This window comes from Diabrotica virgifera, chromosome 1, assembly GCF_917563875.1.
Source record: "Diabrotica virgifera virgifera chromosome 1, PGI_DIABVI_V3a".
NCBI classification, from domain to species: domain Eukaryota; kingdom Metazoa; phylum Arthropoda; class Insecta; order Coleoptera; family Chrysomelidae; genus Diabrotica; species Diabrotica virgifera.
This window is the reverse complement of record NC_065443.1, coordinates 67,159,925-67,187,003: the sequence shown is the minus strand read 5'-3', so window position 1 is coordinate 67,187,003 and position 27,079 is coordinate 67,159,925. Positions and strand designations below refer to the sequence as shown.

General features: G+C 34.8%; 1 protein-coding gene across 4 annotated transcripts in view; it reads right to left on the bottom strand.

Moving 5' to 3' along the window:
* Positions 1-27,079, bottom strand: part of LOC114326972 (putative autophagy-related protein 11) — a 105,354-nt gene that overhangs the window by 51,208 nt on the left and 27,067 nt on the right. For 3 of the 4 annotated variants that reach the window (XM_050657001.1, XM_050656989.1, XM_050656995.1), the window contains exons 4-7: positions 24,650-24,838; positions 11,587-11,758; positions 7,935-7,987; positions 4,717-4,808 (exon numbers count right to left, since the gene is read on the bottom strand). In XM_050657001.1, the coding sequence (XP_050512958.1) occupies positions 4,717-4,808; positions 7,935-7,987; positions 11,587-11,758; positions 24,650-24,838 (506 nt within the window). The remainder of the gene's footprint in view (positions 1-4,716; positions 4,809-7,934; positions 7,988-11,586; positions 11,759-24,649; positions 24,839-27,079) is intronic. The other variant, XM_050657007.1, reaches the window with a different exon arrangement.

Here is a 27,079-nt window from a genome sequence, read left to right as displayed (position 1 = left end):
GTGTTTGTGTGTGTTTTATTCTTTTATTATTTTAATTTTTGGCACTGTTTTAATAAAAATGTTTGAGAAGTAGTAAGTATAAATTAGTTTAATATTTAAATAAAATATAAATAAAAAGTATATTAATTTCGTTTATAATCATATAATCATATAATAGAAGTATAAATTCTTACGTGCGTACAAAGTACACACACACATTCTTGTTTTAATATTGTATTTAATTACAGAGTAATTTCCACATACTGATATATTTCTCAAATTGGGCTCTGTACCGCCATTCTTTACTATATTACGAATATGTGTGCCAAATATCTCGACAAAATATTCAAAATTACAGCCGCAATCTCAGACCGCGTTTGTTGCTACCTGTTGATCGCTACTGTTGCCTCTTAAGTACTTGGTACTTACCAGCCACGTGGTGCGTGGTGCCGACGACGCACGAGTGTCGACGGTAGTAGTGCGTTACTAAATAAACCGTTATTATAGTTTATTTTTTAACCAGGAGGAGTAAACTAAAAAGACAGATTCACACCCAAGAAAGTCACTAGAATAATAACCAAATACATCTTCTTTTTTTGGTTGACCTAGTCGGCCCTCAACGGTAATCCATAAATATACCCGTGTTGAGCTGCCCCCCCCCCCCCCCCACTTGCAAAAATTAAAAAACAAATATCCCTGATTTATAAGCTATTTATGAGCTTTCATATTCCGCAAACTAAAAATTTTGAGCTCGTTCCACTGAGCAGGAATTTAATACTTTAGTGGGGGGGCTGAGTCAGCAATTTTTTTTTATAGTGCAGTCACTGAAGGTAAAAATCAACGATTACCTTCAATTTCGGTGAACACATCGATTTTCACGAAAATTGGTCAGTGGTTAGAGGATACCTCAAGAAACAAAGGTGGCATGGTACCACCTTGCGCCTTTACCCTGAGGGTGGATACTGCCCCTTCTCGGGGGTGAAAATTATTTTATAAAAAATAACTGCACAAATCTATAAAAGAACAAATTATAAGCAAAATTTATTATATAAAGTTATTAAATTAAGTCAATACTTTCTTTAAGTTATTAAAGATAAAAAATTTTAATTATTCGTGAAAAAAATGCATGTTTTGCAGCGGTTTTTCGTAAATCGTAAATCACTGAAAAACTGTAAGTTTTTACAAAAAAGTTAATAGTAGTTTAATTGGTATAGCTTATATTCTAAGAATAAACTCTTAAATCACACGCCTTTCTATTATTGAGCTACAACCCCTTCGCAAGAAAACCATCCCATATTCCCGGCTTAAGAGAGAGTTGTACTTAAAATAATTTAAATTAATTATTTTTCGACTAGATATCGTTTAATAATTTATGAGCTCGCAAAATATACGCATCTCAATTATTGAATTGCCAGTTTCTTTCTATAGTGCAGTCACTGAAGGTAAAAATCAACTACGACCTTCAATTTCGGTAAATCTCTATTCATTTTCACGAAAATTGGTGAGCGGATTTTGATGCTATCAACTTTTTGTGGAGCTCATTTTTGATAGGTATTTCTAAGTACTTTGACAAGTATTTAGTACCTGATGAAATGCTGAGAAAACTTAAAATATATCGTATTGCGGATATAATTCCTATAGCGTATATACTCTAAGAATAAACTATTAAATCACGTGCATTTCGATTATTGAGATACAACCCCTTCGCAAGAAAACCACCCTATCTTCCTGGCTTAAGAGAAAGTTGTACTTAAAATGCATTAAATTAATTATTTGGCGACTACATATCATTTAATAATTTATAAGCTTCCAAATTACGCGCATTTAAATCAGTAAATTGCAATTTATTTTGTATAGTGCAGTCACTGAAAGTAAAAAATCAACAATTACCTTCAATTTCGGTGAACCTTCATCGATTTTCACGAAAATTGGTCAGTGGTTAGAGGATACCTCAAGAAACAAAGGTGACATGGTACCACCTTGCGCCTTTACTCTGAGGGTGGATACCGCCCCTTCTCGGGAGTGAAAGTTATTTTATAAAGAATAACTGCAAAAATCTATAAAAGAACAAATTATAAGCAAAATGTATTATATAAAGTTATTAAAATAAGTCAATACTTTTTAAGTTATTAAAGATCAAAAATTTTAATTATTCGTGAAAAAAATGCATGTTTTGAAGCGGTTTTTCGTAAATCACTGAAAAACTGTAAGTTTTTACAAAAAAGTTAATAGTAGTTTTATTCATATAGCTTTCTAAAAATAAACTCTTAAATCACGCGCCTTTCGATTATTGAGCTACAACCCCTTCGCAAGAAAACCATCCCATATTCCCGGCTCAAGAGAGAGTTGTACTTAAAATAATTTAAATTAATTATTTGGCGACTAGATATCGTTTAATAATTTATGAGCTCGCAAAATATACGCATCTCAATTATTGAATTGCCATTTTCTTTCTATAGTGCAGTCACTGAAGGTAAAAATCAACTATGACCTTCGATTTCGGTAAATCTCCATTCATTTTCACGAAAATTGGTGAGCGTATTTTGATGATATCAACTTTTTCTGGAGCTCATTTTTGATAGGTATTTCTAAGTACTTTGACAAGTATTTAGTACCTAAGTGTTATAAAATGCATCTCTTTCCCGTTATTTAAGCTTGAATCCTTAGATTTGAACAGTCGCAGAAAAAATATACATTTAATTACCAATAACTTACTTTAAATTGACATTAAAGGGTTTTTCAAGTAAGCAATTTATTATATTTTTTATTAGCTTCAATTTTAGTGATGAAAACTTTTTTGTAAAAACTTACAGTTTTTGAGTTATTTATGAAAAATCGCTTTAAAGCATGCATTTTATTTCACAAAAATTAAAATATTTGATCTTTAATAACTCAAAAAGTATTGATTTATTTTAATCACATTATATAACAAATTTTGCTTACAATTTGTCCCTCTCTCGATTTGTGGGGTTATTTTTAATAAAGTAGTTTTCACCCCCGAGAAGAGGTGACATATACCCCAGGCTAAAACCGCCAGTTTTTACTGTCAATTCGTGAAAATAAATGGAGATTTACCGAAATCGAAGGTCATAGTTGATTTTTACCTTCAGTGACTGCACTATAGAAAGAAAATGGCAATTCAATAATTGAAATGCGTATATTTTGCGAGCTCATAAATTATTAAACGATATGTAGTAGCCAAATAATTAATTTACATTATTTTAAGTACAACTCTCTCTTAAGCCGGGAATATGGGATGGTTTTCTTGCGAAGGGGTTGTAGCTCTATAATCGAAAGGAGCGTGATTTAAGAGTTTATTCTTAGAATATAAGCTATACGAATTAAACTACTATTAACTTTTTTGTAAAAACTTACAGTTTTTCAGTGATTTACGAAAAACCGCTTCAAAACATGCATTTTTTTTCACGAATAATTAAAATCTTTGATCTTTAATAACTTAAAAATATTGACTTATTTTAATAACTTTATATAATAAATTTTGCTTTTAATTTGTTCTTTTATTGATTTGTGCAGTTATTTTTTATAAAATAATTTTCACCCCCGAGAAGGGGCGGTATCCACACTCAGGGTAAAGGCGCAAGGTGGTACCATGTCACCTTTGTTTCTTGACGTATCCTCTAACCACTGACCAATTTTCGTGAAAATCGATGAAGGTTCACCGAAATTGAAAGTAATCGTTGATTTTTACCTTCAGTGACTGCACTATACAAAATAAATTGCAATTTACTGATCTAAATGCGCGTAATTTGGAAGCTTATAAATTATTAAATGATATGTAGTCGCCAAATAATTAATTTAATGCATTTAAGTACAACTTTCTCTTAAGCCGGGAAGATAGGGTGGTTTTCTTGCGAAGGGGTTGTAGCTCAATAATCGAAATGCACGTGATTTAATAGTTTATTCTTAGAGTATATAAGCTATAGGAATTATATCCGCAATACGGTATATTTGAAGTTTTCTCAGCTTTTTTCTCTTAAGTTAAATCAATTAAAGGGTTGTTTGGGGGTGAAGGGGATGAGCTCAAAAATCGAAACTATATAATTTCAAGAGCTCATAAATAGCTCGTAATTCTGCCGCACAAACCGATTCAATATTCCTATTTTAAGTAGTGGGGGGGGGCTGACTCAGCCCCCCCTAAGTATTAAATTCCTGCTCAGTGGAACGAGCTCAAAATTTTTAGTTTGCGGAATATGAAAGCTCATAAATAGCTCATAAATCAGGGCTATTTGTTTTTTTTGATTTTTGCAAGTGGGGGGGGGGGCAGCTCAACACGGGTCATAAATATTATATTAAATTAATACGTCGCCGTCGCTAAAGAGTTCCAAAAATAACTGCTTTTTATATAAAATCATACTAACAATCTAAAAATTAAAGGAATACCACAGAAAACAAAAAGATCGCCGATATAACTTAATAAACCTATGAAATGTCACTAGTGTCAAAATTTGATAAATGTCATTAGTATCAAAATTTTATAACAGTGGAGTAAACTTGCCTGCGGTTAGACCAATTACAAACCAGCAATACAGCGTGGTAAATTTGAATCACTCCTCTTGGTTAAAAAACAAACCATAGTATTAAAGTACGTGGTACCAGCCAAGTGGCGTTTGTTCAAGATGTGCACCGAAAGTGTTAAGCTTAGATATACTACAATTTATTCGCAGTAAAATCGTTGTTTACATGTATTTAATTTTATATTATTCCAAAATCACTTACCTAAGTTTAACGTTTAAAGTGTCGATATGGACTTTTTTATCTAGCAACATTTTCCTTAGTTTTTCTATTTGTTGCTCTACACTGTTTTTGCCCTGTAAAATAAAACAAAATGAAATGTAAAATATAATAGATTCAACCAGTTGCTTAAGAATTCAAAGCATGGAAGTTTTGTTTCTCTTGTGAAAATTATAAAAACCGCTTACAAATTACATCATAAATAAAAATTATATATAAATCATGTGTCATTAATACAAAATAGTAATTAAAAGATATTGTGTAATTTACTTGCTAACACAAAAAGTTAGAATAGAATATCACCAGAACTAAAACCCAATATATTGACACTTAGTTTAGAAAATTGATGTCTGTGTTTAGCTAATTAAAAAAAAATACCATTATTTAAAGTGTAATAAATTATAAAATTCAATATTTCACCTTGTATTATAGTCATAATAGACCCTACATAATATACATTTTTTGAGATGAGGTTGTTAAGTAGCTTTTAAAACATGAAAATATACATGGTGTTTCATTAAAAATAAAGATAATTGTCTCTGCTAGACTACCGTTAATCACCCTGTATAATTAAATTTATGTTTTAAAAATGCACATTATAAGTTAAAGGTTGACTTATTTTAGCATTTTTTAAATTTTCTAACATGACACAAACAATTTTATTCCATAATAGGTTTCTAAACTTTATAATTTCAAAATTTCACCCTATATTGTTCATAATACGTGATCTACATGATCTAGTCCTAGTCCGTTGAGATTAGGTTGTTAAATAGTTTTTAAAAATAAATATATATATATAGGATGTTCCATTAAAAAAAGCTTATGGACTATGCTAGGCTTGCATACATTTAAATTTCTGTTTAAAAAGCATATTTTTATATTTAATATAAAAATCGACTGGTGTCAGCGTGTTTTATATTTTTTGTTTAAACAAGGACAGAAACAATTTTATTCCCTAAGTGGTTTCCACACTATATATTATATATGTTACAGTTCAAGTTGATTCTCAGTTAGAGTTGACTCCAACTAGTTGGAGTCAACTCCAACTGAAACGAAAAGTAAAAGTTGATTTTAAAAATTTAAATCAACTTTTACTAGTTGGAGTTGACTCTTCCTGGATCGATTCAGTAAATGTTGATTATACGAGAATCTCAAGTGCATTTTTGATGAGTGTGCGTTTCTTTGTTTTGACCGTTTCAACTACTTATTAGTATAGTCTGTAACGTCGCCCCCGTTAGGTAAATTATTCTGATTCGATTTTTTGCACAAACTTACTCAAAGAAATACATCCGTATAACAATCCTTATAACAAATACACAGGGTGTCACGCGGTACCGCGGTCGAAAAATTGTTTAACCAATTTCAGTAAAGTCAGTCAGTAAAGTGACTCTTTATCGAACGAGTCTGATATTACGAGCAGAGGAACAGACGCGTTCGATAAAGAGTATTGAGGTGGTGCGTACAAAATTGTATCGTTAATCATAAAAAACATTAACACTTACTTACAACTTTGAGGAAATTTTTTTAATTTTAGACGAAATAAAAAATTCGTATGACAGTAATGACAGATGACTTTTGCATTATGGCCGGTTTTGATGTTTAATCGATAGTTATCAACATTGTATACCTACCTAATTACTAAATCTGTAAAGTTTTGATTGATTTTGTATGAATATAATTGCGGAACACTACAGAATTTTACTTTTTGACATAAATTTTATTAATAATGAGATAAATTTTGTACAATATTTTTAATAATTAAAGTAAATACATTTTAATTTCACTCAAATAAATAATCGATTGCTGCCATTGACCACTTACATTCAATCTCGGTTAATTTGATTAATTATCGCGGCAGGTAAAGTAACATTCTTCTTTCAATACAACTAAGTGTAACTTTACTGCCGAAAATGAGGGCAAATGAGTACAATAATGAATGATTTTAGTGAAGTTTGGCGATAAACAATGATTTTAAACAAATTCGCAAAAATACATAGTTTTTTCCCTTCGTACAAATTTTTTTTAGATCCGTTGGGCCTTTTTTCTCTAAAATTGACTGTTGTCGAGTTATTAGCGACTTACAATTTGAAAAACGCCAAAATAACCATTTTCAAGGTTTAATAACTCGGTTAAAGATAATTATTATTGTGAAAGTCGAGCGGGCGGTCGTGGAGTAACGGCATAATTGCTGGCCTCATACGCCAGTGCACGTGGGTTCGAGCCCTGCTAAAGACAAACCATTTTCATTTTCAATAATGACACGAGCCGTCTCACCGTGTCTCGGAGAGCACGTTAAGCAGTCGGTCCCCCTGGGCTAGTGTACATCGACACTAGTTACTTGAAACAGGGTTAAAGATGTAATTGGCGCCGGAACTGTCCGAAAGGCAAAAATGCTATCCGATATTATATATTATGAAAGTCAGAAACTAAAAAAATCAAAGATTAAAGCTACCTCTATAAGATCCTGAAGAAATTTTTGTCATTATTTCATTAATAAGATATTATTTTTAATTATCAACAATGAGCGCTAACCGTGTATTGAGGCGCCGTCAATGTGAGTGTGAGTGAGATTCACCATTGGATGGCTGGAATGGTGCATCTCTTTAGCACTCACCATTGACGGCCGCCTAATACGCACTTAGCGCTCATTGTTAATAATTAAAGATAAAGCTTAGTAATAAAATAGTGACAAAATTTCTGCTGGATCTTGTAGAGGGGGCTATAAACTTTGATTTGGTCACTTTCTGACTTTCATAATAATGGATTTTAACCGAGTTATTAAGCCTTGAAAATGGCTATTTTCGCATTTATCAAATTTTAAATCGCGTATAACTCGACAACAATCAATTTTAGAGAAAAATCACAAAATACCTTTTTTTTGCTCAGAATAACCCAAATGATCTAAAAAAAATTGTTCGAAGTGAAAAAATTATTTTTGTGAATTTGTCTAAAAAAATTGTTTAAAAAACAATTTATCGATCAAGGTACTGCCTGGCACCCAGTAGATTTGTTATAAGGACCTCTTTTTGAGTAAGTTGAGTAAGTAAAAATCAACTTTTACTGAAACCAGCCGTTAGAGTTGACTCCAACTAGTTGAAGTCAACTCCAACTGGATAATCAACTTGAACTGTAACATATACATCAATGGTTAAATTAACTAAACTGCTTGGTCTCAAACAGGCTTAAGGTAGGTAGGTACTTACATATGATAGACGCTCGCTTCTAGGGGAACTTTCATACATATTCTGTACTCTTCCTAAAAAATCGCTATTAATGATAAAATTTAAACAAAAAGATGAAAAAATTACTATAGAAATTTTCACAGTGTAGAATAATAAAGTATGTATAATATAATATATACAGAGTGTTCCAAAGAAAATTGAATGTATAAAACTGAACGTATCCAGGGGATAAAAAAACTGAACGTGTTAATGGGCACTGAAAGACGTATGTGGCGCCCTCTGGATAATACATCATTTTTGGTGGCGAATTTAGATTTCTCATCCCAAAAAACCCCCAGTAACTCAGAAACCAAGAGTTTCTTCAGAATTTAAAAAAACATGTCAATTTGCATTGAAAGAGGGACGAATTTTTATGCAAAATTCGTCCCCCTTTCCCTGCCCCGTATCAACCGCCAATAGCAAGTGTGGTCGAGTGGCACATCATTTGAAAGGTATTTTTTTTCTCTACATAACCCTCTAATTTTTTTTTAATTTGCGGAATAACTTTAAAGATAATTTTTGATTTAACTAATTTATAATAGATTTGTTAAGTCCAAAATTATGTTCAAACTTATTACGTAAATTAAAAAAAAATAGAGCGTCGTTTAGAGAAAAAAATAACCTTTCAAATGATGTGCCACTCGACCACACTTGCTATTTAAAAAAAAGGTGGGGGTCAACTCGGGGCAGTAGGGGGTTACATTTGAGGGTATGAATTTTGCAGCAGTATGCAGTATGAATAAATTTTGAAGAAGCTGCTGGTTTCTGAGTTTCCGGGGGGTGTCAAATTTTCGTTGGAACAGACTGTATGTATTAATAATACATACAGGGTGTTTGGTAAAGAATGGACCATAGCTTAACCACAGATTCCTGAGGTTAAAATAGGTCGATTTATGTTGTTCTGAAGCTATTTCCTTGTGGCATTTTTATGATTAACTATTTAAATTTATTTTATTATAAAGTCTTCTACTTTAAAATGTATAATATACGTCCGAATTGCCGAATATAAATGAATACGTCCGAATATAAATGAGTCAGATTAAATAAATTATTAGAAGAATTTTTTTACTTAGCAACAACATTTTTGTTTAACTTAGTAGTATTTTGTATTTTGACAACGACACCCGATTTGGGCGTCGAAACATTAATAAAATTGTTTTTTCAATTTAATTGTGGTTTATTTCGTATCTAAATATTTAATCATAGGTCGATTTAAGCTAATTTACCTTAATACAAAAGTTGATAATGACCGACATACAGGGTGTCAAAGTTAAACTTTTATTTTATTTATTCTTGAGTATTTCCTAACAGGCATGGCATAGTAACACAAAATTTGGTAAGCTGGGGTTTTTGGGACGAGAAATCTAAATTCACCACCAAAAATTATGTATTGCCCAGAGGGAGAAACATACGCCATTCATCGCTCATTAAATACATAGGTTCAATTTTTTTGTTACCCACTCTACATACTTCTTGAATCAAAACTTTTATTCTCTTAATATTTTTACTTAACAAAGGTATACTACATTCATCTCGTTAAACTCAACCGTTTTTGAGATAAACGCATTTTAAATCTGCGGGGCAACATCATTTTTTTCATCTCATCATTGTAGTTACACTCGAAAAATAACTTAAAACCATAAAAATTTACAAAAATGTATCGCAAATTTCTTCAAATAGAATTTGCGATGCAATGACATAAATATGAGAACTGGCACAATTATTATGGTTTCAAGTTTATTTTTCGGGTCTAACTAATATTATGCACAAAAATATGTTGTATCGCAGATTTAAAATGCGCTTATTTCGAAAACAGTTGAGTTTATGGAGATGAATGTAGTATACCTTTTTTAAGTAAAAATATTAAGAGAATAAAAATTTTGATTCAAAAAGTATGTAGAGTGGGGATAAAAAAAACTGAACGTATTAAATGGGCACTGAAAGACGTATGTGGCGCTCTCTGGGTAATACATCATTTTTGGTGGCGAATTTAGATTTCTCATCCCAAAAAACCCCCGCTTACCAAATTTCGTGTTGTTATCCTATGCCTGTCAGGAAATATTCAAGAATAAATAAAATAAAAGTTTAATTTTGACACCCTGTATTTCGATTATTATCAACTTTTGTACTAAGATAAGTTAGCTTAAATCCACCTATCCTCGGGACCTATTAACCTCGGGAATCTAAGGTTAAGCTACGGCCCATTCTTTACCAAACATCCTGTGTATGCTTTTTCTCATGAGGATCTTTCAGTGCGTCACAGTTTTTCGATTTCTTTCTAACGCATTAAATTGTATGTGACAGAAAAAAACGCACGTCGGTGATTACATTTCATCGGTGACATTTATAACATTTATTCTAGTTGTCAATAGATGGCGCTATAATCGAAAATTAAATAATTTGCGAAATATATATCTACGAATATAATCTGAACAATTTATAAGACTATACAAATCAAAGAAAATACCATTTTATAAATGCAATAAACACTTACCTTTTTTTCTATCATTTGTGACGCACTGAAAAATGCTCATGAAAAGAAGCATATTACAATAGCATCTTCTTGGGACTAAGAAAAAGAAAACAGAAGATCAACTCTATGTCAACCAAACCCCTCTAGAAAGAGTAAAGCAGTACAACTACCTCGGCACAATAATAAATGAAGAATGGAGCAACAAACAAGAGATAGAGCTCGCATCGGAAAAGCTAGATTCAACCGGATGGGGGCCTTCTTAAAGAGCCACAACCTCTCTCTTGGCATAAAAGTAAGATTGTTGCGATGCTACGCCTTCTCTGTCCTTTTTTATGGTGTTAAATCATGGGCCTTGAACGAAGATATGTGCAGAAAATTGGAAGCATTTGAGATGTGGCTATATCAGATAATACTTAAAAATTCCGTCGACTGACCAGGTTACAAATGAGGAAGTCCTAAGAAGAATGAAGAAGAACCTAAATCTCGAAAGTTATAATACTTGGACACATCCGAAATAAAGCCATATATGCCTTTTTAAAAGCCATTCTGCAAGGAAAATTATTTGGAAAGAGAGTTCCAAGAAGAAGAACATCCTGGTTAAAGAACCTTAGAACCTGGTTCAACACAACATCTGTCCAGCGTTTCCGCGCTGCTGAAGATAAGAAAAAAATTGCCATAATAATCGCCAACATTCGTCACGGATAGGCACGTCAAGAAGAAGATCTACATTTTCCTCAAGCCATGAATCATCCGAAAGGATCTCAAGATCGAAACTCGTGAGGATTTTCTAAAGAAACCCAACTACCTTCACTACTCAGGATCACAATCATAGTAAAACGAAAACATACTGTACAACAGTATGGCCAGATATTGAATATAGTATTTTTACTACAAAAACGTTATTACGTAGGTAAAAATTTTTGACGTAAGAGTACTGTCAAAACATTAGAATGTGACTTTTCATTATTGCTATGTTTATTATAAACACGGCAATAATGAAAAGTCACATTCTAATGTTTTGACAGTTCTCTTACGTCAAAAATTTTGACCTACGTAATAACGTTTTTGTAGTAAAAATAATAGTATGGTGTTTATGAAGTCAACTGGAAAAGTGACAGTAGGTATATTTTGAATTATAAACTATTTTTATTGAAAACATACCCTCTAAATGTCTCATTTCGTTTGTTAAGGCTTCTAATTCAGCAATTAGCTGAACACATTGCGTTTGCGCACTGTCGAAATTTCTTTGAAGGACCTCTATCGTATTCCTACTATCGATGTCCCTTATTCTCAATTTATTTAGTTCTTCTTCAATAATTAGGTTTGCTTTCTCCTAAAACAAATAATTTAAATTGCTCTGTAATGGCGACGGTTACAAAACGAATTAATGGAAATAATAGATGTGAAAAAGGGACTATGTCAGAGACACCGCCTATCATGCATCTTTTCAACATCATGCTCGAAAAAATAACAAGAGACTTAGTCAATAATCGAGGAAAATACTTAATAAAAGTGTGCACATATTAGCATTTGCAGATGCTGTTGACATAATCGCAAGGTCAAGAAGAGAAATGATTGAGTCATTCAATCAAATAGAACCAGCTGCAGAAATAGTGACCATAAAGTCAATCAGGCCAAAATAAAATACATGCATGTAAGCAAAAAATGCAGAAATAAGGCAGCTACAAAACCTAACAATATTTTTAGTGAATGATTTTGGCGAAGAAGATACAATTTTAAACTACTTATAGAAAATATACCAGAATCCAAATAACATTCATTAAAATAGCCTGCTATACAGAGAGGTTCGATAATATGGAATAAATTAATTTTTTCGAGAATAGGCCGCTTTGGAGAAAAATCCAGAGACAGGTAGATTTGTTTTTTTAGGTTATACTTCTTTAGGCGCGATTGGGAGTGAATTTTTAGTATCCTGGGCGCATACGCACACAGACAGTATGGAGTTCGTTGCTAAATCCAAAGAATATATATACTCTAAATCTTTCAAGTTATGTATGTATCAGTGCAATAAAGGTGTGGAAAGAATATATTAGTGTTTTTAGTAAATATATTTATTATAATTTTTGTGTCTTTGGATTTGTCTTGCTCGGGAGTATGTATTGTTAAAACATTTTTATTTTTACACTTCACTTGATTAATTTGTCACCCTGATTGTAATTATGTCCGAGAAGTGATGTAAACAGAGCCGTGGTAGGTTATTGGTAGAGCATTCGACTAGAGATCGAGAGGTCCCGCGTTCAAATCCGGACAATTCATATTCCTTCTTTTTTTTAATTTGTGATATTGTTTTAATAAAAATTTTTTTGTAAGTAGTAAGTATTAAAATTGGTTTAATATTTAAATAATAATAATATTTATTTAGGAATAACAATAAAGATTTACAAAAAATAAAAAGCATAATGAGTACTACCTAAATAAACATAAATAACTCACTGAAATTGAGCTACCTTGTATATATATATATTATAAATATACATACAAAAGTAGCACCCCTTGTGCGTGAGACTTAAAAATATAATATATTAACTTACAATATAAACAAAAACAAAAAATATTTAACAATTGTATAAATGTATACAGTTATATGGGAATTTATAAAAATACTAAAAACTCTAACATTAAATAAGAAAAAAATAAAAATATACTAATTTTACTATATGTAATTTGTGATATAAATGTGTCCATCAATTCAAGGAATGTTGCAGTTGATAATAAAAATCTCTATAGATGTAAACTTTATTTTCGATATTTATTTCATACTTAAGTTTATTTATTAGAATTGTCCATTAATAAGTTCTTCGCAAAATTTTGTTGATTTGCTCCCAATCCATTGTTTAATTTCATATTTATACCTATGTTTTTTATAATTTTTAAATTGTTTTAAATTATCCGGTAGTAAATTGTACAATTTGGGCCCTATGTAACCAACATATCTTTGGAGGATGGATTTATTACATTTTGGTAGAATTGCATTATGTTTTATATACCTAGTTTGATGGACATGACTGTTAAAATTTAATATTATCTTTTTTTCATGTATATGTATAAGGGCTTTATAGCAGAATAATTTACGTACAGTTAAAAATTTACTTTCGTTATATAACAGCTCACTAGAATATCTTAAATTTTTCCCGTATATAATTCTAATTATCCATTTCTGAATAATATTTATAGAATGTAAGTAAAAATAAAATACAAATAAAAGTATATTTATTTCGTTGAAATCATATAATAGAAGTATCACTTCTTACGTGCGTACAAAGTACGCACACGTTCTTTTTTTTATTTAGTTTAATGCCTCGACAACTTGTTGGCCATTGGCATGGTACAGTGGATTTAGGCCATCGGGTACATAGTGTAATGTGTAGTGTGTATGTTGAGTAAATGTCTTGACACTTAGCAAAGTCGACGTCATTGTCTTTGCAAAGAGACGCTAATTGTATCGGAACGTCTGCGGTCCCACCGGTGAGTACCGATCCCACAAGGATAGAAACTAGTTTCGTTTGTTAATTTTTAATAAACTTTATTAATAAATTAATTTAATAATGTCGTTTATTAATTTTTTAATAAATTTTATTTTTAAATTATGATTTTTTAGCATATATATATCATACTAGTGAGGTCATCCATCTGGGCATGATGACTTAATCGATGATTTTTAAAAGAGAATAGGGTCGTGTGCAAGCTCAAGTTCAGTAATATAAATATTAATATAATTATTTATACAGGGTGTCCAAAATAATGTTTTATTAATTAAAACAATTGACACAAAAAGAAGAATATATTGAATTTATTTAATTCAAAATACATTAATTTTAATATTGTCAGAAAACGGAAAAAAATATTTGACAAATAAACATTGCTTTTTGATTAATTAAATGTTTAAATTGCCAAGAGGCAGGTGGTGGCAGCTTTCCCCGTGTGGAGGCGGGCCTCTCAAGTAGAATACCTCCACAGCTTCTCCTGCTCATCGTAAAAGGCGACAAATTGGAGCAGCTGACCGCTGTCCTTCAACCCAGCTCCTAACCTGTCCCTGTGTGATAGTTATTACCCCCCAACTATCATATGACACCCACCCCTACCATCAAACACGTCCTGATACCCAAACCTATACCCGATGAGAAAACCTCCACGAATTTAAAAACCAGTGGAGGAAACCACTGAAAACAAACGGATATGCATAGGGATTGCGGCTATGCACCATCCTAGTATACCGCCACCCCAACCTCAAGGTGTAACACCATCGTGCCGAAGGGGTGCATGGCCCAGGGGTAACGTAGTGGGCTACAAGCGATGCCTAAGGGAGATGGCGAACCCGAGGGGAAAACAGCCTTGGCGGGGCAAGGGCGCACTGCCCCACTGGACAGATCAACACGACCCAACTCGTGGGAAGGAAGATGGGACAAAAAAAGAAAAACAAAAAAGGCGGAAGAGAGAGCAGCGAGAATGACGAGAATCAAGGGGAGAAAAGATGGAGAAGAGAAGTGGAAGAAAAGGAAGACCCCGGATCTAGAACCAGCGCAAACAGAAGCAAGGGAAAAGAAAGAGAAGGTAAGCGGGAAACAAGGGAAGTAAGAGGGGAACTGCAAACCAAGAGAGAAGAAGAAAGAAAGAGAATAGGAAGAGAAAAAGAGGGAGAAGAGAACAGACAGAAGGACGAAAAAAATAAAGCGAAGAGTCAAAGGAAAGAAAACGCAAGGGAAGAAGGGGAATCGAGCAGCTCTGACAGCAGTTCCGATGATGAATCGGAGGAAGAGGAGCAAACACCCAACTGTAATGCAAGAACAAAGTTGGAACGCCTCCAGGATAGTGTAGCGGCCCTTGAAAAACTCATGGTTGAGGTGCCAAATACAAGGGTTGCCATAAAGCAGGAGGTCGACAACCTGAGAAACCGGTTGTTCGATTATACCGAGGAACTGGAGGAAAGCAAGAAGAAAGAAGAGGTTCCAAGGAAGTCTGTTTGCACGACATCCAGAGGTGTGCAGACGAACATGGAGCCCTTGAAAGTCAAGAAAATGGCGACAATGGGTGTTCAAGTGGACCTAGAGAACCCAGAAGCCATTAAAAGGAGGGTGGACGCCATCACGGAAAAAATGGCAATATGCGAGTACGAGGAAATAACAGAGTTCTTAAATGAGGACTGGCCGGAGGAAGTCTTCCAAAGAACTGAAGTGAAAGAGGGGGACATCTCTGATATAGCAGCAGACGTGGCAGTATTTGTTACCAACAACGACGAGGACAAAAAAGCCATGGAAACGGTGAAAGGTATGTTTCCTGACCTACCAGGTGTTCCAGCGGAGGTAGATGAGGATGGAGGCCTGGGAACTGTGAGAGTCACGATGTCTGCTCATGTAGATGGAACGTGGATTGACAAGGAGAAATATGGATTCAAACTTCTCCCAAACAAGAAGGAAGAACTCGAGTCGGTGAAGTTCCTCAAGACATGCAGGAAACTGGTACAGAAGATGGAGGAGCTAGGAAGAGAAAGAGTGGGAATCCACACGCCAACATCACTAGGAGTTGAGACATCGAGGAGAATCCTGGAGTGGGCAGCAAGAGGAAGGGGTGTGACGATCACGCTCCTAGGCAAAAAATCCAGAAGAGGGTGGGCAAACATTAACACCAAGCCCAGGGAACAATGTGGAGTAGTGCTTATCAGCAAAAACAAGGAAAAATCATTTGCGGACCTTATGACAGAAGTGAAAAGTAACCTCACAGGAAGAAAATCCATCGACATAAAAAGGATCAGACAGACCAGAAATCAAGGAATATCACTGGAACTGGGAGGAGGAAGGGAAATGGCGGAGGAAGTGAAGAAACTCCTCTCTGGTAGCACATGTGTGTCGAGAGCAGTGGCAAAAGGGGGCGTCGTAAAGAGAAGAATCTTGATGCAAGAAATCCCACCCAACACAACGGAGGATGTGATCCAAAAGGCCACAGAGGAAGCAGCAGGTAAAGAGCGGGCATGTGACATAGTAAAAACCTGGACCGAGACACGGGGTGGAGAAAGAGGAATGATGAGTGCAGTGATGGATGTCGACGAAGACGCGGCCGAAAAGATACTAAGAATGAGAAGAATTAGGGTAGAGTATACCTCCTGTCGGGTCATAGAAGCAAGGACAGAAATACCAAGATGCTTGAGATGCCTAGCCTTTGGACACAAGCAATGGAACTGTAAAGGGCAGAACAGAAGAGGATGTTGCTTCCGATGCGGCAAAGAGGGTCACATAGCGTCGGAATGCAAGACAGAAACAATCAGATGTCTCAACTGCGATGTGACCGGGCATGTGGCGAATTCAAGAAGATGTCCAAAGTTCAACCGACTGGTTGAAAGTAGGGACCACTAAGGACTAGTCCCAGGAAGAGCGCGCGAGTGGAAACAGTATGAAAGAGAGCGTGAAAGGAGTCCTAGTCTAAGAAATGGCGAACACAGGAAATAAGATCCGAGAGCTGAGAGTACTACAAACGAACGTGGGAACGGCGAGATTAGCACATGATCTCGCCGAGGCTGCCGCCGTAGAAAAGAATATCGACGTGCTGGTGACGGCGGAGCCAAACCCAACAGCGGCTAAGAAAAGAGGATGGTTTGTGGATACGACTGGAAGGGCCGCTGTACGAATCTACAATAGAAAGCTGCGAGTGTATGAAATTAAACCGAAGGAAGGATACGTGATCGTCCGGATGGAGAAGATGCAGCTGGTCTGCTGTTATGTTTCTCCGAACATAACAGTGGGTGAGTATGAGAGGAAGATGGACGAGATCATGCAGGAAGTGGGGAATACAGGAGGAGAATGCGTAGTGCTGGGAGACTTTAATGCAAAAGCAGCGGAGTGGGGATCTCCTATCACCGACACTCGCGGCAGGATACTAACCGACTGGGTGGGTACTCTGGATCTAGTAGTACTGAACACAGGTCTGGCGCCTACGTTTGTTAGGAGAGGTACAGGTACGTACATCGACGTGACTATGGCGACACAAGGAATAGCGGCGAAAGCAAGAGGCTGGAAGGTTTTACCAGACTACACCGGAACGGAGCATCAGTACATCGGATTCTCGATAGTCGGGGCGGGAACTACTAACGCAGTCCGCGCGTCTGGTACGTCGGGAGGCGGATGCGGCGATGGAAATGACTGGAAAGTATACGAGGAGCTGATCAAATGGAGAGTTAGCATGATGCAGGGTCAATCACCGACAGTCGAAAACCTGGAGAGGGTAATTAAAGAAGCGATGGAGGGAAGCAGGAGGGGTCGCCGAGATATAAACAAGATGCCCTACTGGTGGAACGCGGACATCGAGACACAAAGAAATGAATGTATAGTCATGAGAAGAAGGCTAACGAGAGCAAGGGGCAGAGCAGGAGTCGATCCTGATGTCATCGAGGAGATCGAGGAGGAGTACCGCCTACGGAAGAGGGAACTCTACAGGAAAATTCGTGCAGAAAAGAGAAGGCACTGGAGAGAACTGTGTGAAAAACTGGATGAGGACGTCTGGGGTCAAGGATACAGGATCGCCATAAAAAGTTCCATGCGTACCCCTCGTATGAAATGCCTATGGATAAGAAGCTCGAGGTAACACGAGAGCTCTTTCCCGCGGGCAGGTGGCATGGTGTACGGAGAGACGAGGAAGCTGAGCGGGCTGTACCCTTTACCATGGATGAACTTGTCGAGGCATTGGGCGCACTTAAGACGCGCAGGTCCCCCGGTTTGGATCAGATATCACCTGAGGCGGTGAGGTGTCTAGGACGGGCGGAGCCCGCGTGGCTTCTGGAGCACATGAATGCACTGCTGGAAGCACAGACCTTTCCTGAGCCTTGGAGGACATCGAAGTTGGTACTGCTTCCCAAAGCTGGGGAAAAGTATCGACCCATCTGCCTTCTTCCGTGCGTCGGTAAGCTGTATGAAAGAATGCTGCGGGGACGTATCGATGGCATGATTGAGAGGTCGGGAGGCTTGTCCCCGAGGCAGTTTGGTTTCTGTAAAGGGAGAAGCACGATTGATGCAATCGTGAGTGTATTCGACGCATTGCGCAATAGAGGGGATGAACCCCGTTGGGCGGCCCTGTTGTTGTTCGATGTTAGGAATGCATTCAATACGCTGCAGTGGAACGAGGTAATGAAGGCAATGGAGAAGAGAGAGTGTCCTGGATACCTGATGAACGTGGTAGCGGAATATCTGTCTGAAAGAAGAATTATGGTGGAGAAAGGCACGATTGTGGATGTGACGGCAGGTGTTCCCCAGGGATCTGTCTTGGGCCCGACGCTATGGAATCTAGCATATGACGGGATTCTGAACTGTGAATATGGAGAGGGTACGTCTCCCTTCGCATTTGCAGACGATCTCGCTGTGCTGGTAGTGGCGCGGGACGAGCCAGATCTTAAATACCGGGTACGGAAAGCAGGCGGCGTCGTGAAGAAATGGATGACACAGCATGGACTGAAACTCGCGGCAGAGAAGACCGAGGCCATCATTCTGAAGGGGAAAAGGAACAGGCAAAGTGTGGAGCTACAATGTGCAGGAGCGTGTCTAACACCCAAGAAACACGTAAAGTACCTAGGAGTGACGATGCACCAGAATGGAAAATGGGGGGAGCACGTGCAGGTGGTGACCCGGAAGGCTGCAAACAGTGCGGCTGCGTTGGGGAGGGTGATGCCCAACATTGGAGGACCCAAATCCGAAAGGAGGAGGGCCTTGCACGGTGTTGTTCAGTCGATCGTCCTCTATGCAGCCCCAGTCTGGAGTGAGGCGGTAGGGATACGGGCCTACAGGGGGCTCATTACACGAGTGGACAGAACAAGTCTGCTGCGAGTGGCATGCGCCTACAGGACTGTGTCTGCCGCAGCCTTGTGGGCCATCACTGGATGTGTTCCGCTGCATGTGTTGGTAGTAGAAAGAAAAGAACTGTATGAGAGAAGAGACCTTGAGCTTACTATGGCCGAGAGAAGACAGGAAAGAGAAAGGTCAATTGAAAGATGGCAGCAAGAATGGAACAACATGGAGCATGTGGCACAGTGGACAAAGATGCTGCTTCCTAACTTAAAGGATTGGATGGACTGTGGTCACAGGCGACTGGACTATTTCCTGTTACACAGGACTGTTACACATACCATGCTAGAGTGCAACAGATGGATAGTAGAAAGAAATAGAATGGAAAGAGAGACAGGTGAGAATTTTTTGACAGTGCGAGAAATGATTGAGAGAATGATTGAAAATAAAACTGGTTGGACTAGCATACACAACTATATCCGTGTAGTGATCAAGAAGAAAGAAGAGGAGGAAAAACAGCTGTACCAACGATAGGGGTGAAATATATGGCGAGTAGAAGGCAGAGGGAATAAGTTTTGACGAGAGGGGAATAAGTGAGATATATTGTATGAGACAGACTGTGGGAAAGAAGCTCAAAAAAAAAAAAAAAACCCAATCTTGGGACCAAAAAAAAGGGGGAACGGGGAAAATGAAGGGCCTCCTTGCTTACAGTCTGTGGATAAATGAAGGTAAAGTGCTTCGGAAGCGATGTCGACCTTGCAGCGGCCATTCCGTTTTCGGAGCGCTGGATGACAGAGGAGGGTCTGGTTTAGCAGGTAGACATTCGGCGTAGCCTCGGCGACGAGAGAGCGTTTTAAAGCACCTCGGGAACTATCGCTGGTACTACGAAGAATGAATCCTGCACTAAGGTCAGTCAGGCGGCGTTCTGGACTGAGGTGTCTTTTGAAGATTCCAGACCCCCCCTCTTTAAAGACGAAAAAAAAAAAGGTGGTGGCAGCTTGAATATTGAATTTAAGCGAACAGCAATGTTTATTTGTCAAATAAACATTTTTGTTTCTTTTCTGACAGCAGTAAAACGTATTTTGAATTAAATAAATTACATACATTCTTCATTTTCTGTCAAATAATTTAATTAAAAACAAATTATTTTGGGCACCCTGTATAAATTGTCCAAAAGAATGTTTTATTAATTAAAACAATTGACACGAAAAGAAGAATATATTGAATTTATTTAATTCAAAATACATTAATTTTAATATTGTCAGAAAACGGAAAAAAAATATTTGACAAATAAACATTGCTTTTTGATTAATTAAATGTTTAAATTGCCAAGAGGCAGGTGGGGGCAGCTTGAATATTGAATTTAAGCGAACAGCAATGTTTATTTGTCAAATAAACATTTTTGTTTCTTTTCTGACAGCAGTAAAACGTATTTTGAATTAAATAAATTACATACATTCTTCATTTTCTGTCAAATAATTTAATTAAAAACAAATTATTTTGGGCACCCTGTATAAATAATTAGATTAACGCTAATACGCTAATACTTAATAGAGAATTAAATATCTTTTCAAATGAGCTAGCACACGACCCCTATTCTCATTTAAAAAAATCATCGATTGCGTCATCACGCCCAGCTGGATGACGTCACTAGTATGATATATACAGGGTGGGGCATTAGTGTGACAAAGTCCAATTACTCGTTTGTCGTAAGAGATACGAAAAAAAGTTATTTAGGTAAAAGTTGGGGCACAGATAGTACCATAATTTAAAAATATTTTCAAATATACAGGGGCGTGCGTATTGACAGGGTGACACAAACTTATGTTTTTTTAAATAGGACACCCTGTATATTTTTACATTTTTGGATTCTCCACAATGTTTCCTTTCTTAAAATATATGGTTTTGTAATATTATACCAGGTAGTTTAAAAGTTAATTACGTTTTTTTGTTAATTTCGTAGCAACATCTACACCCTGTAGAATTGTAGTGATCTGACATCAAATTTTCTATTTATATTCAAACGATTTTTAATATAGTGTACTACTGTTAATCATTAACAGCATAGCGAAATGTTTAATTTTAGCATACAGGGTGGCTCGAAACTCGGAATGAGTATTCTCGGAGTTTTCTTAAATGGAACACCCTGTATTTTAGTATTGTAATGAAATGATATTTTATGGTAGTTTTTTATTTCTTAAGTATTCTCTATACCTAAGTGTCTTAATTTGCTTAATTGCTTTAAGCCAAACATTAATTGCAACAAAAATTACGTGAAATTTTATTAGGTGGCCGTGAAAATATCCAATCAAAAATAATTTTTCGAAAAAAAAAAATACACAATAATCTAGCTTGATCCTTAATTTATTAATATTGGATGAGATATCCAAATACATTCGTAGTTAAGGTTGTTGGTGCTTAAAATATTAATCAAACATACAAAATTCTCCCTAGTTGGCTATGACACAAAATTTGCTTAAACATTTGACATTATACTATTTATATAGTTCCAGTTCATTTGTTACCATTACTAATATTAATTTTTCTAATGAGGAACTGATTAAAATGGCTTTGTGCTAGGAGAGTATAACAAAAATGAGTACTTGCAATAAAAATTTATCATCAGCAATTCCCTGATAGACGACAACCAAAAAGAAAAACTTTTGAAAGTATACTAAAACGGTTTCAACAGACTAGATACTTAGATTGTAAGATCGGTTATACTAATATCACTAATATGCAGATCCTCAGTGACACTAAGGATTACATTTAATTCCTGTTTTCTTCACTTACAATAGTTTTTGTTCGATCAGATTTATCATAATCTAAGTGTCCAGTTCCTTTGAAACCGTTCTAGTATATTTTTAAACGTTTCTCTTCTTATGTTGAATGGGTTGCATATGTGAGTCCATATTAAACGAAGTAAAGAAACACAGACTTACTCACAATCATTTAATAATACTTCGACGACCGGTTTCGATCTCTACACTATTCAGATGATCTTCAGGTCGGCGTTACAAGTAGTTAAATGCTACAATTAAAGAAAGCCAGAGTTAGAACATTGCCTGGTTGTATCAAAAAGCAAATAGAAGGCCCAAAAATTTTTGAAAAATATGCAGCTGTTGACATTTCAGAACAACAAACTGATAAATACGCATGCACACATATGAGAAACAAGTACTCATAAGCACGCATACGCACATAGATGCATGAGGTTTATGACTATTTGTTGAATTAAGTTAAATTTTAAAAATTATTAAAAACTTTTTTATAAAAAACCTAAAAACTATATAATTTTGATCTACATCCCTTGTAACGGCATGTAAGTAGATCAAAATTATATAGTATATAGTTTTTAGTTTTTTTATAAAAAAGTTTTTAATAATTTTTAAAATTTAACTTAATTCAAAAATAGTCATAAACCGCATGCATCTATGTGCGTATGCGTGCTTATGAGTACTTGTTTCTCATATGTGTGCATGCGTATTTATCAGTTTGTTGTTCTGAAATGTCAACAGTTGCATATTTTTCAAAAATTTTTGGGCCTTCTATTTGCTTTTTGATACAACCAGACAATGTTCTAACTCTGGCTTTCTTTAATTGTAGCATTTAACTACTTGTAACGCCGACCTGAAGATGATCTGAATAGTGTAGAGATCGAAACCGGTCGTCGAAGTATTATTAAATGGTTGTGAGTAAGTCTGTATTTCTTTACTTCGTTTCTCTTCTTAGCTGTCGTCTATCAGGGAATTTCTGATGATAAATTCTTATTACTAGTAGCACATTTTTGTTAAACTCTATTAGCACAAAAATCTCATCAGTTCCTCATTAGAAAAATTCATATTAGTAATGGTAACAAACCAACTGGAACTATAAAAATAGTATAATGTCAAATTTTTAAGGAAATTTAGTGTCATAGCCGACTAGGTAGAATATTGTATGTTTTTATTAATATTTTGCGCACCAACAATCTTAACTACGAATTTATTTGGATATCTCATCCAATATTAATAAATTAAGGATCAGACTAGATTATGATGTATTTTTTTTTTTCGAAAAATTATTTTTTATTGAATATTTTCACGGCCACCTAATAAAATTTCACGTAATTTTTCTTGCAATTAATGTTTGGCTTAAAGAATCACGAATAACTTACAAATTAAAGAACTTAAGTATAGGTAATGCTTAAGAAATAAAAAAGTACCATAAAATATCATTTCATTACAATACTAAAATACAGGGTGTCCCATTTAAGAAAACTAAGAAAATACTCATTCCGAGTTTCGACCAACCCTGTATACTAAAATTTAACATTTCGCTATACTGTTAATGTTTTACCATAGTAGACTATATTAAAAATCGTTTGAACATAAAATAAAAATTTGATGTCAAATCACTGCAATTCTACAGGGTGTAAATGTTGCTACGAAATTAACAAAAAAACGTAATTATCTTTTAAACTACCTCGTATAATATTACAAAACCATATATTTTAAGAATGGAACATTGAGGAGAATCCAAAAATGTAAAAATATACAGAGTGTTCCATTTAAAAAAACATAAGTTTGTGTTACCCTGTCAATACGCACGCCCCTGTATATTTGAAAATATTTTTAAATTATGGTCCTATCAGTGCCCCAACTTTTACCTAAATATCTTTTTTTCGTATCTCTGACGACAAACGAGTAATTGGACTTTGTCATACTAATGCCCCACCCTGTATATATCCAAAAAACATAATTTAACAATCGACCTATCTCAGGACTTTTCTACAAAGTGGCATATTCTCGAAAAAATGAATTTATTCCGTAATTTTGAACCTCTCTATATATTCGATTTTTTCGACTTTCTATATGTGAATGTTATACGTAGGTACAAGCAAAAAAGGAAAAAATCGGCTAATTTGAATTGACTAATTTACTATAAATATTTAGACAGAAGTTTGATTTTGCGATATGATATGATATGGGAAGTTAAAATAGTTTTATTTTATGCTTTTTCAAGGCATTTTATTTGTAATAATAATAATAATAATAATAATATAATAATAATAGAGTTTATTTGTTGCAACTAATACATAAAAAATAAACCCAATTTCTCACTGAAGTTGTTAGTCAAATAGACTACAACTTGTGCGTGAGGGTTAAATTTTGATTAAGCATATTAAATAACATTAATTTATCTTATAGGTTAACAAAAAGGAATCAAATATAGTCTTTTTTGATCATCTGACTTCAATTTTGGGCTCCTCATCTCAACTAATTTAGTTACTGTAAAATTTTGTTTATGGGACCTCCGAAAATCTCTCATAATGTTCAAGAAAGTATTGCAAACAATTTCCGATGGGATTCTTCTGACAAACTTCGTTTTCTATGAGAATTATAATTACTTTTTGAAGGTGTTTTATCTATTTTTATATTTGTAAGGTATAAAAAACTCACCAATGTTTTAACACTTTTATTTTTTTCCTCGAGAAGTTCTTCCAGTCTATTAATTTGTTCTTTAGTGGCATTTTTATATTCCTCAGAAATAAACTGTTTATTATATTTGTTAAAAGGATTTCTTTCATCTTGCATTTGTAAATATAAGTCGTTTATTGTAGTTTTATAGGTTGCTATTTCCAGTTGCATCTAAAATCACTTTGTTTATTAATAAAACATCCGTTTTGGAGTTATTTAACCGCTTAACGCATACATTTATTTGCAAAAATACGTCAAAAAAGTATGTATTTATTTTATTACAGTAAAATAAACTACGAACACGACTATTGCCACTGGATATAATCTAAAGTAAAAAAACGCATATTTTAATAGAAAAATATAAAATAACAAATACCCTCATGCGCTCACCCGAGTTAACTCGGTCGTAACTTTTTACATACAAAATACTACAAGTAAGAGAAGAAAATCGCAATTATTCAAGTATAATAATGTTAAATATTGCTAACAGTGTGGTACATTCTAAAACAAGGGGTTACACAGAGAGGTACGTCACAGTCAGAGCAGAACGTGACGTCAGCAAAATAGAATTCTACTCATCGTGATCACACCCCAGTCGGTAGTCGATCGTAGAAAGTTTAAAATTAGAAACGAGAAAACAAGTGGGCACGGGCCCCCATATAAAAATTTTTAGGGGGGGCCAGACGTGAAGATGTTGCAGATTACATTTCGTATACTTTGGATAACCATATATAGTTTAAAGCACCCGAAAAGCTAGGGGGGCACGTCCCATAGGTATGGGCGCCCAAGAAAGAGGGGATACCGTTATTTAGCGCTAGAGGGGTTAAAACGCGTAGACGCCTTATATTTCGTACAAATATTTTAAACACGAGTTAACTCGGTTAAGCGAAAATAGAAACGTAGTTTAAAACCGAGTTAACTCGGGTAAGCACGTTAAGCGGTTAATATGATCTGATGTCAATTTTTTAATAACTGAGACTTAATTCAAAATTACGGAGTGGCGTCATTTTGTAAGAATATTTTAAATATTATCATATGGCAAGTAATACCTAATTTAATAGTTTCAAGTTTTTTTCAACAAGACCTACACAATTATCGTTTTCAGTTTAAAAATATTACAGTCATTTCAGTCCAAGACACTTCGTATGGAATCTGGAGCACCTTGGTATGTAACAAATCTAACCTTGCATAGCGATCTAAAAATCCCATTAATAACAGATGAAATATCGTCTAGGTTTAGACTGAATAAATACAAAGAACGAACATCAGATCATGACAATCTGTTCATAAGAAAAATATTCGATCAGCCCTCAGAAGATAGAGATTGAAACGAATCTGGCCAGAAGACCTACTTGAGTAACTGTACGGAGAGCAATTGCTGAATGGTACCCGGCACATGCATACCGGTACTACACCTACCCAGTACTACAAAATATAAACTATTTACTTATTACTCTAAATGTTACTGTGGAGTAGATTGTAAATTTGCAATTAAATAAATAAAAAAAAGTGTAAAAATATCATTTATGGAAAGTAAAACTTAATAATTTTTGGGATAAGTTAACTACGCTAGATACAGTCCATTCAATTAGCTCGAGACTATTTTGACAGATTCATAGTCGGAAACATATAATACAAAAATTACTAGCACACCTTATTATTAGTTGAACTAAAGTTATGTAGCAGACTTCTTGAATTGAAAAGAAAGAAGAATAATCATAAATTATAATGAGAGTGTACCTACCGAATTTGTAAATATCCCCTCTACGTACGAGCTCACAGCGTATACGCTCTGAGCTTCGCTGGTGTCGCTCCTAGCGGATGGCTAATGCAACTTTCACTGGTAATTTTTAAATTTATTATTTAATTGTTATCGCTTAATATTTACAACGCAAAAAAGTAATTAAATTGTAATCGACTTTTTAAAGATTTTGCTAATAATTTTAACGTTCTATTAATGAAGTATTAATTTCTTACTTCGGATACTTTCACAATTATCGCGTAAATGGCGCTTAGATTAATTTATAATTACATATTACGAAATATTAAAAAAACTTAAATTCAGTATTTAAAACGTAAATATGTATATTTAAGGTAAAAATACACACCACAGCTTTCACCAACCAGTGGCGTGCTGGCCATATAAATGAATCGGTGCAATCACCGAGAGGCCGCGGCCTCTTGAGGCCGGTCAAATAGGTTTTTACAAAAAATTTTACACAATGTAACAAAAAATATTTTTTTAATTTCTAATCGGATGTTAATTTTGCTAATAATATTAATAAAACATTTAAAAAAATCAATTTTTTTTTATTGTGAAATACAGTTTAAGTAAATGGTAAATGAGTAAGATTCTATAGTCTATATACATAAATAGATTGCTACAGATAATATTATTTATTTTCATACATA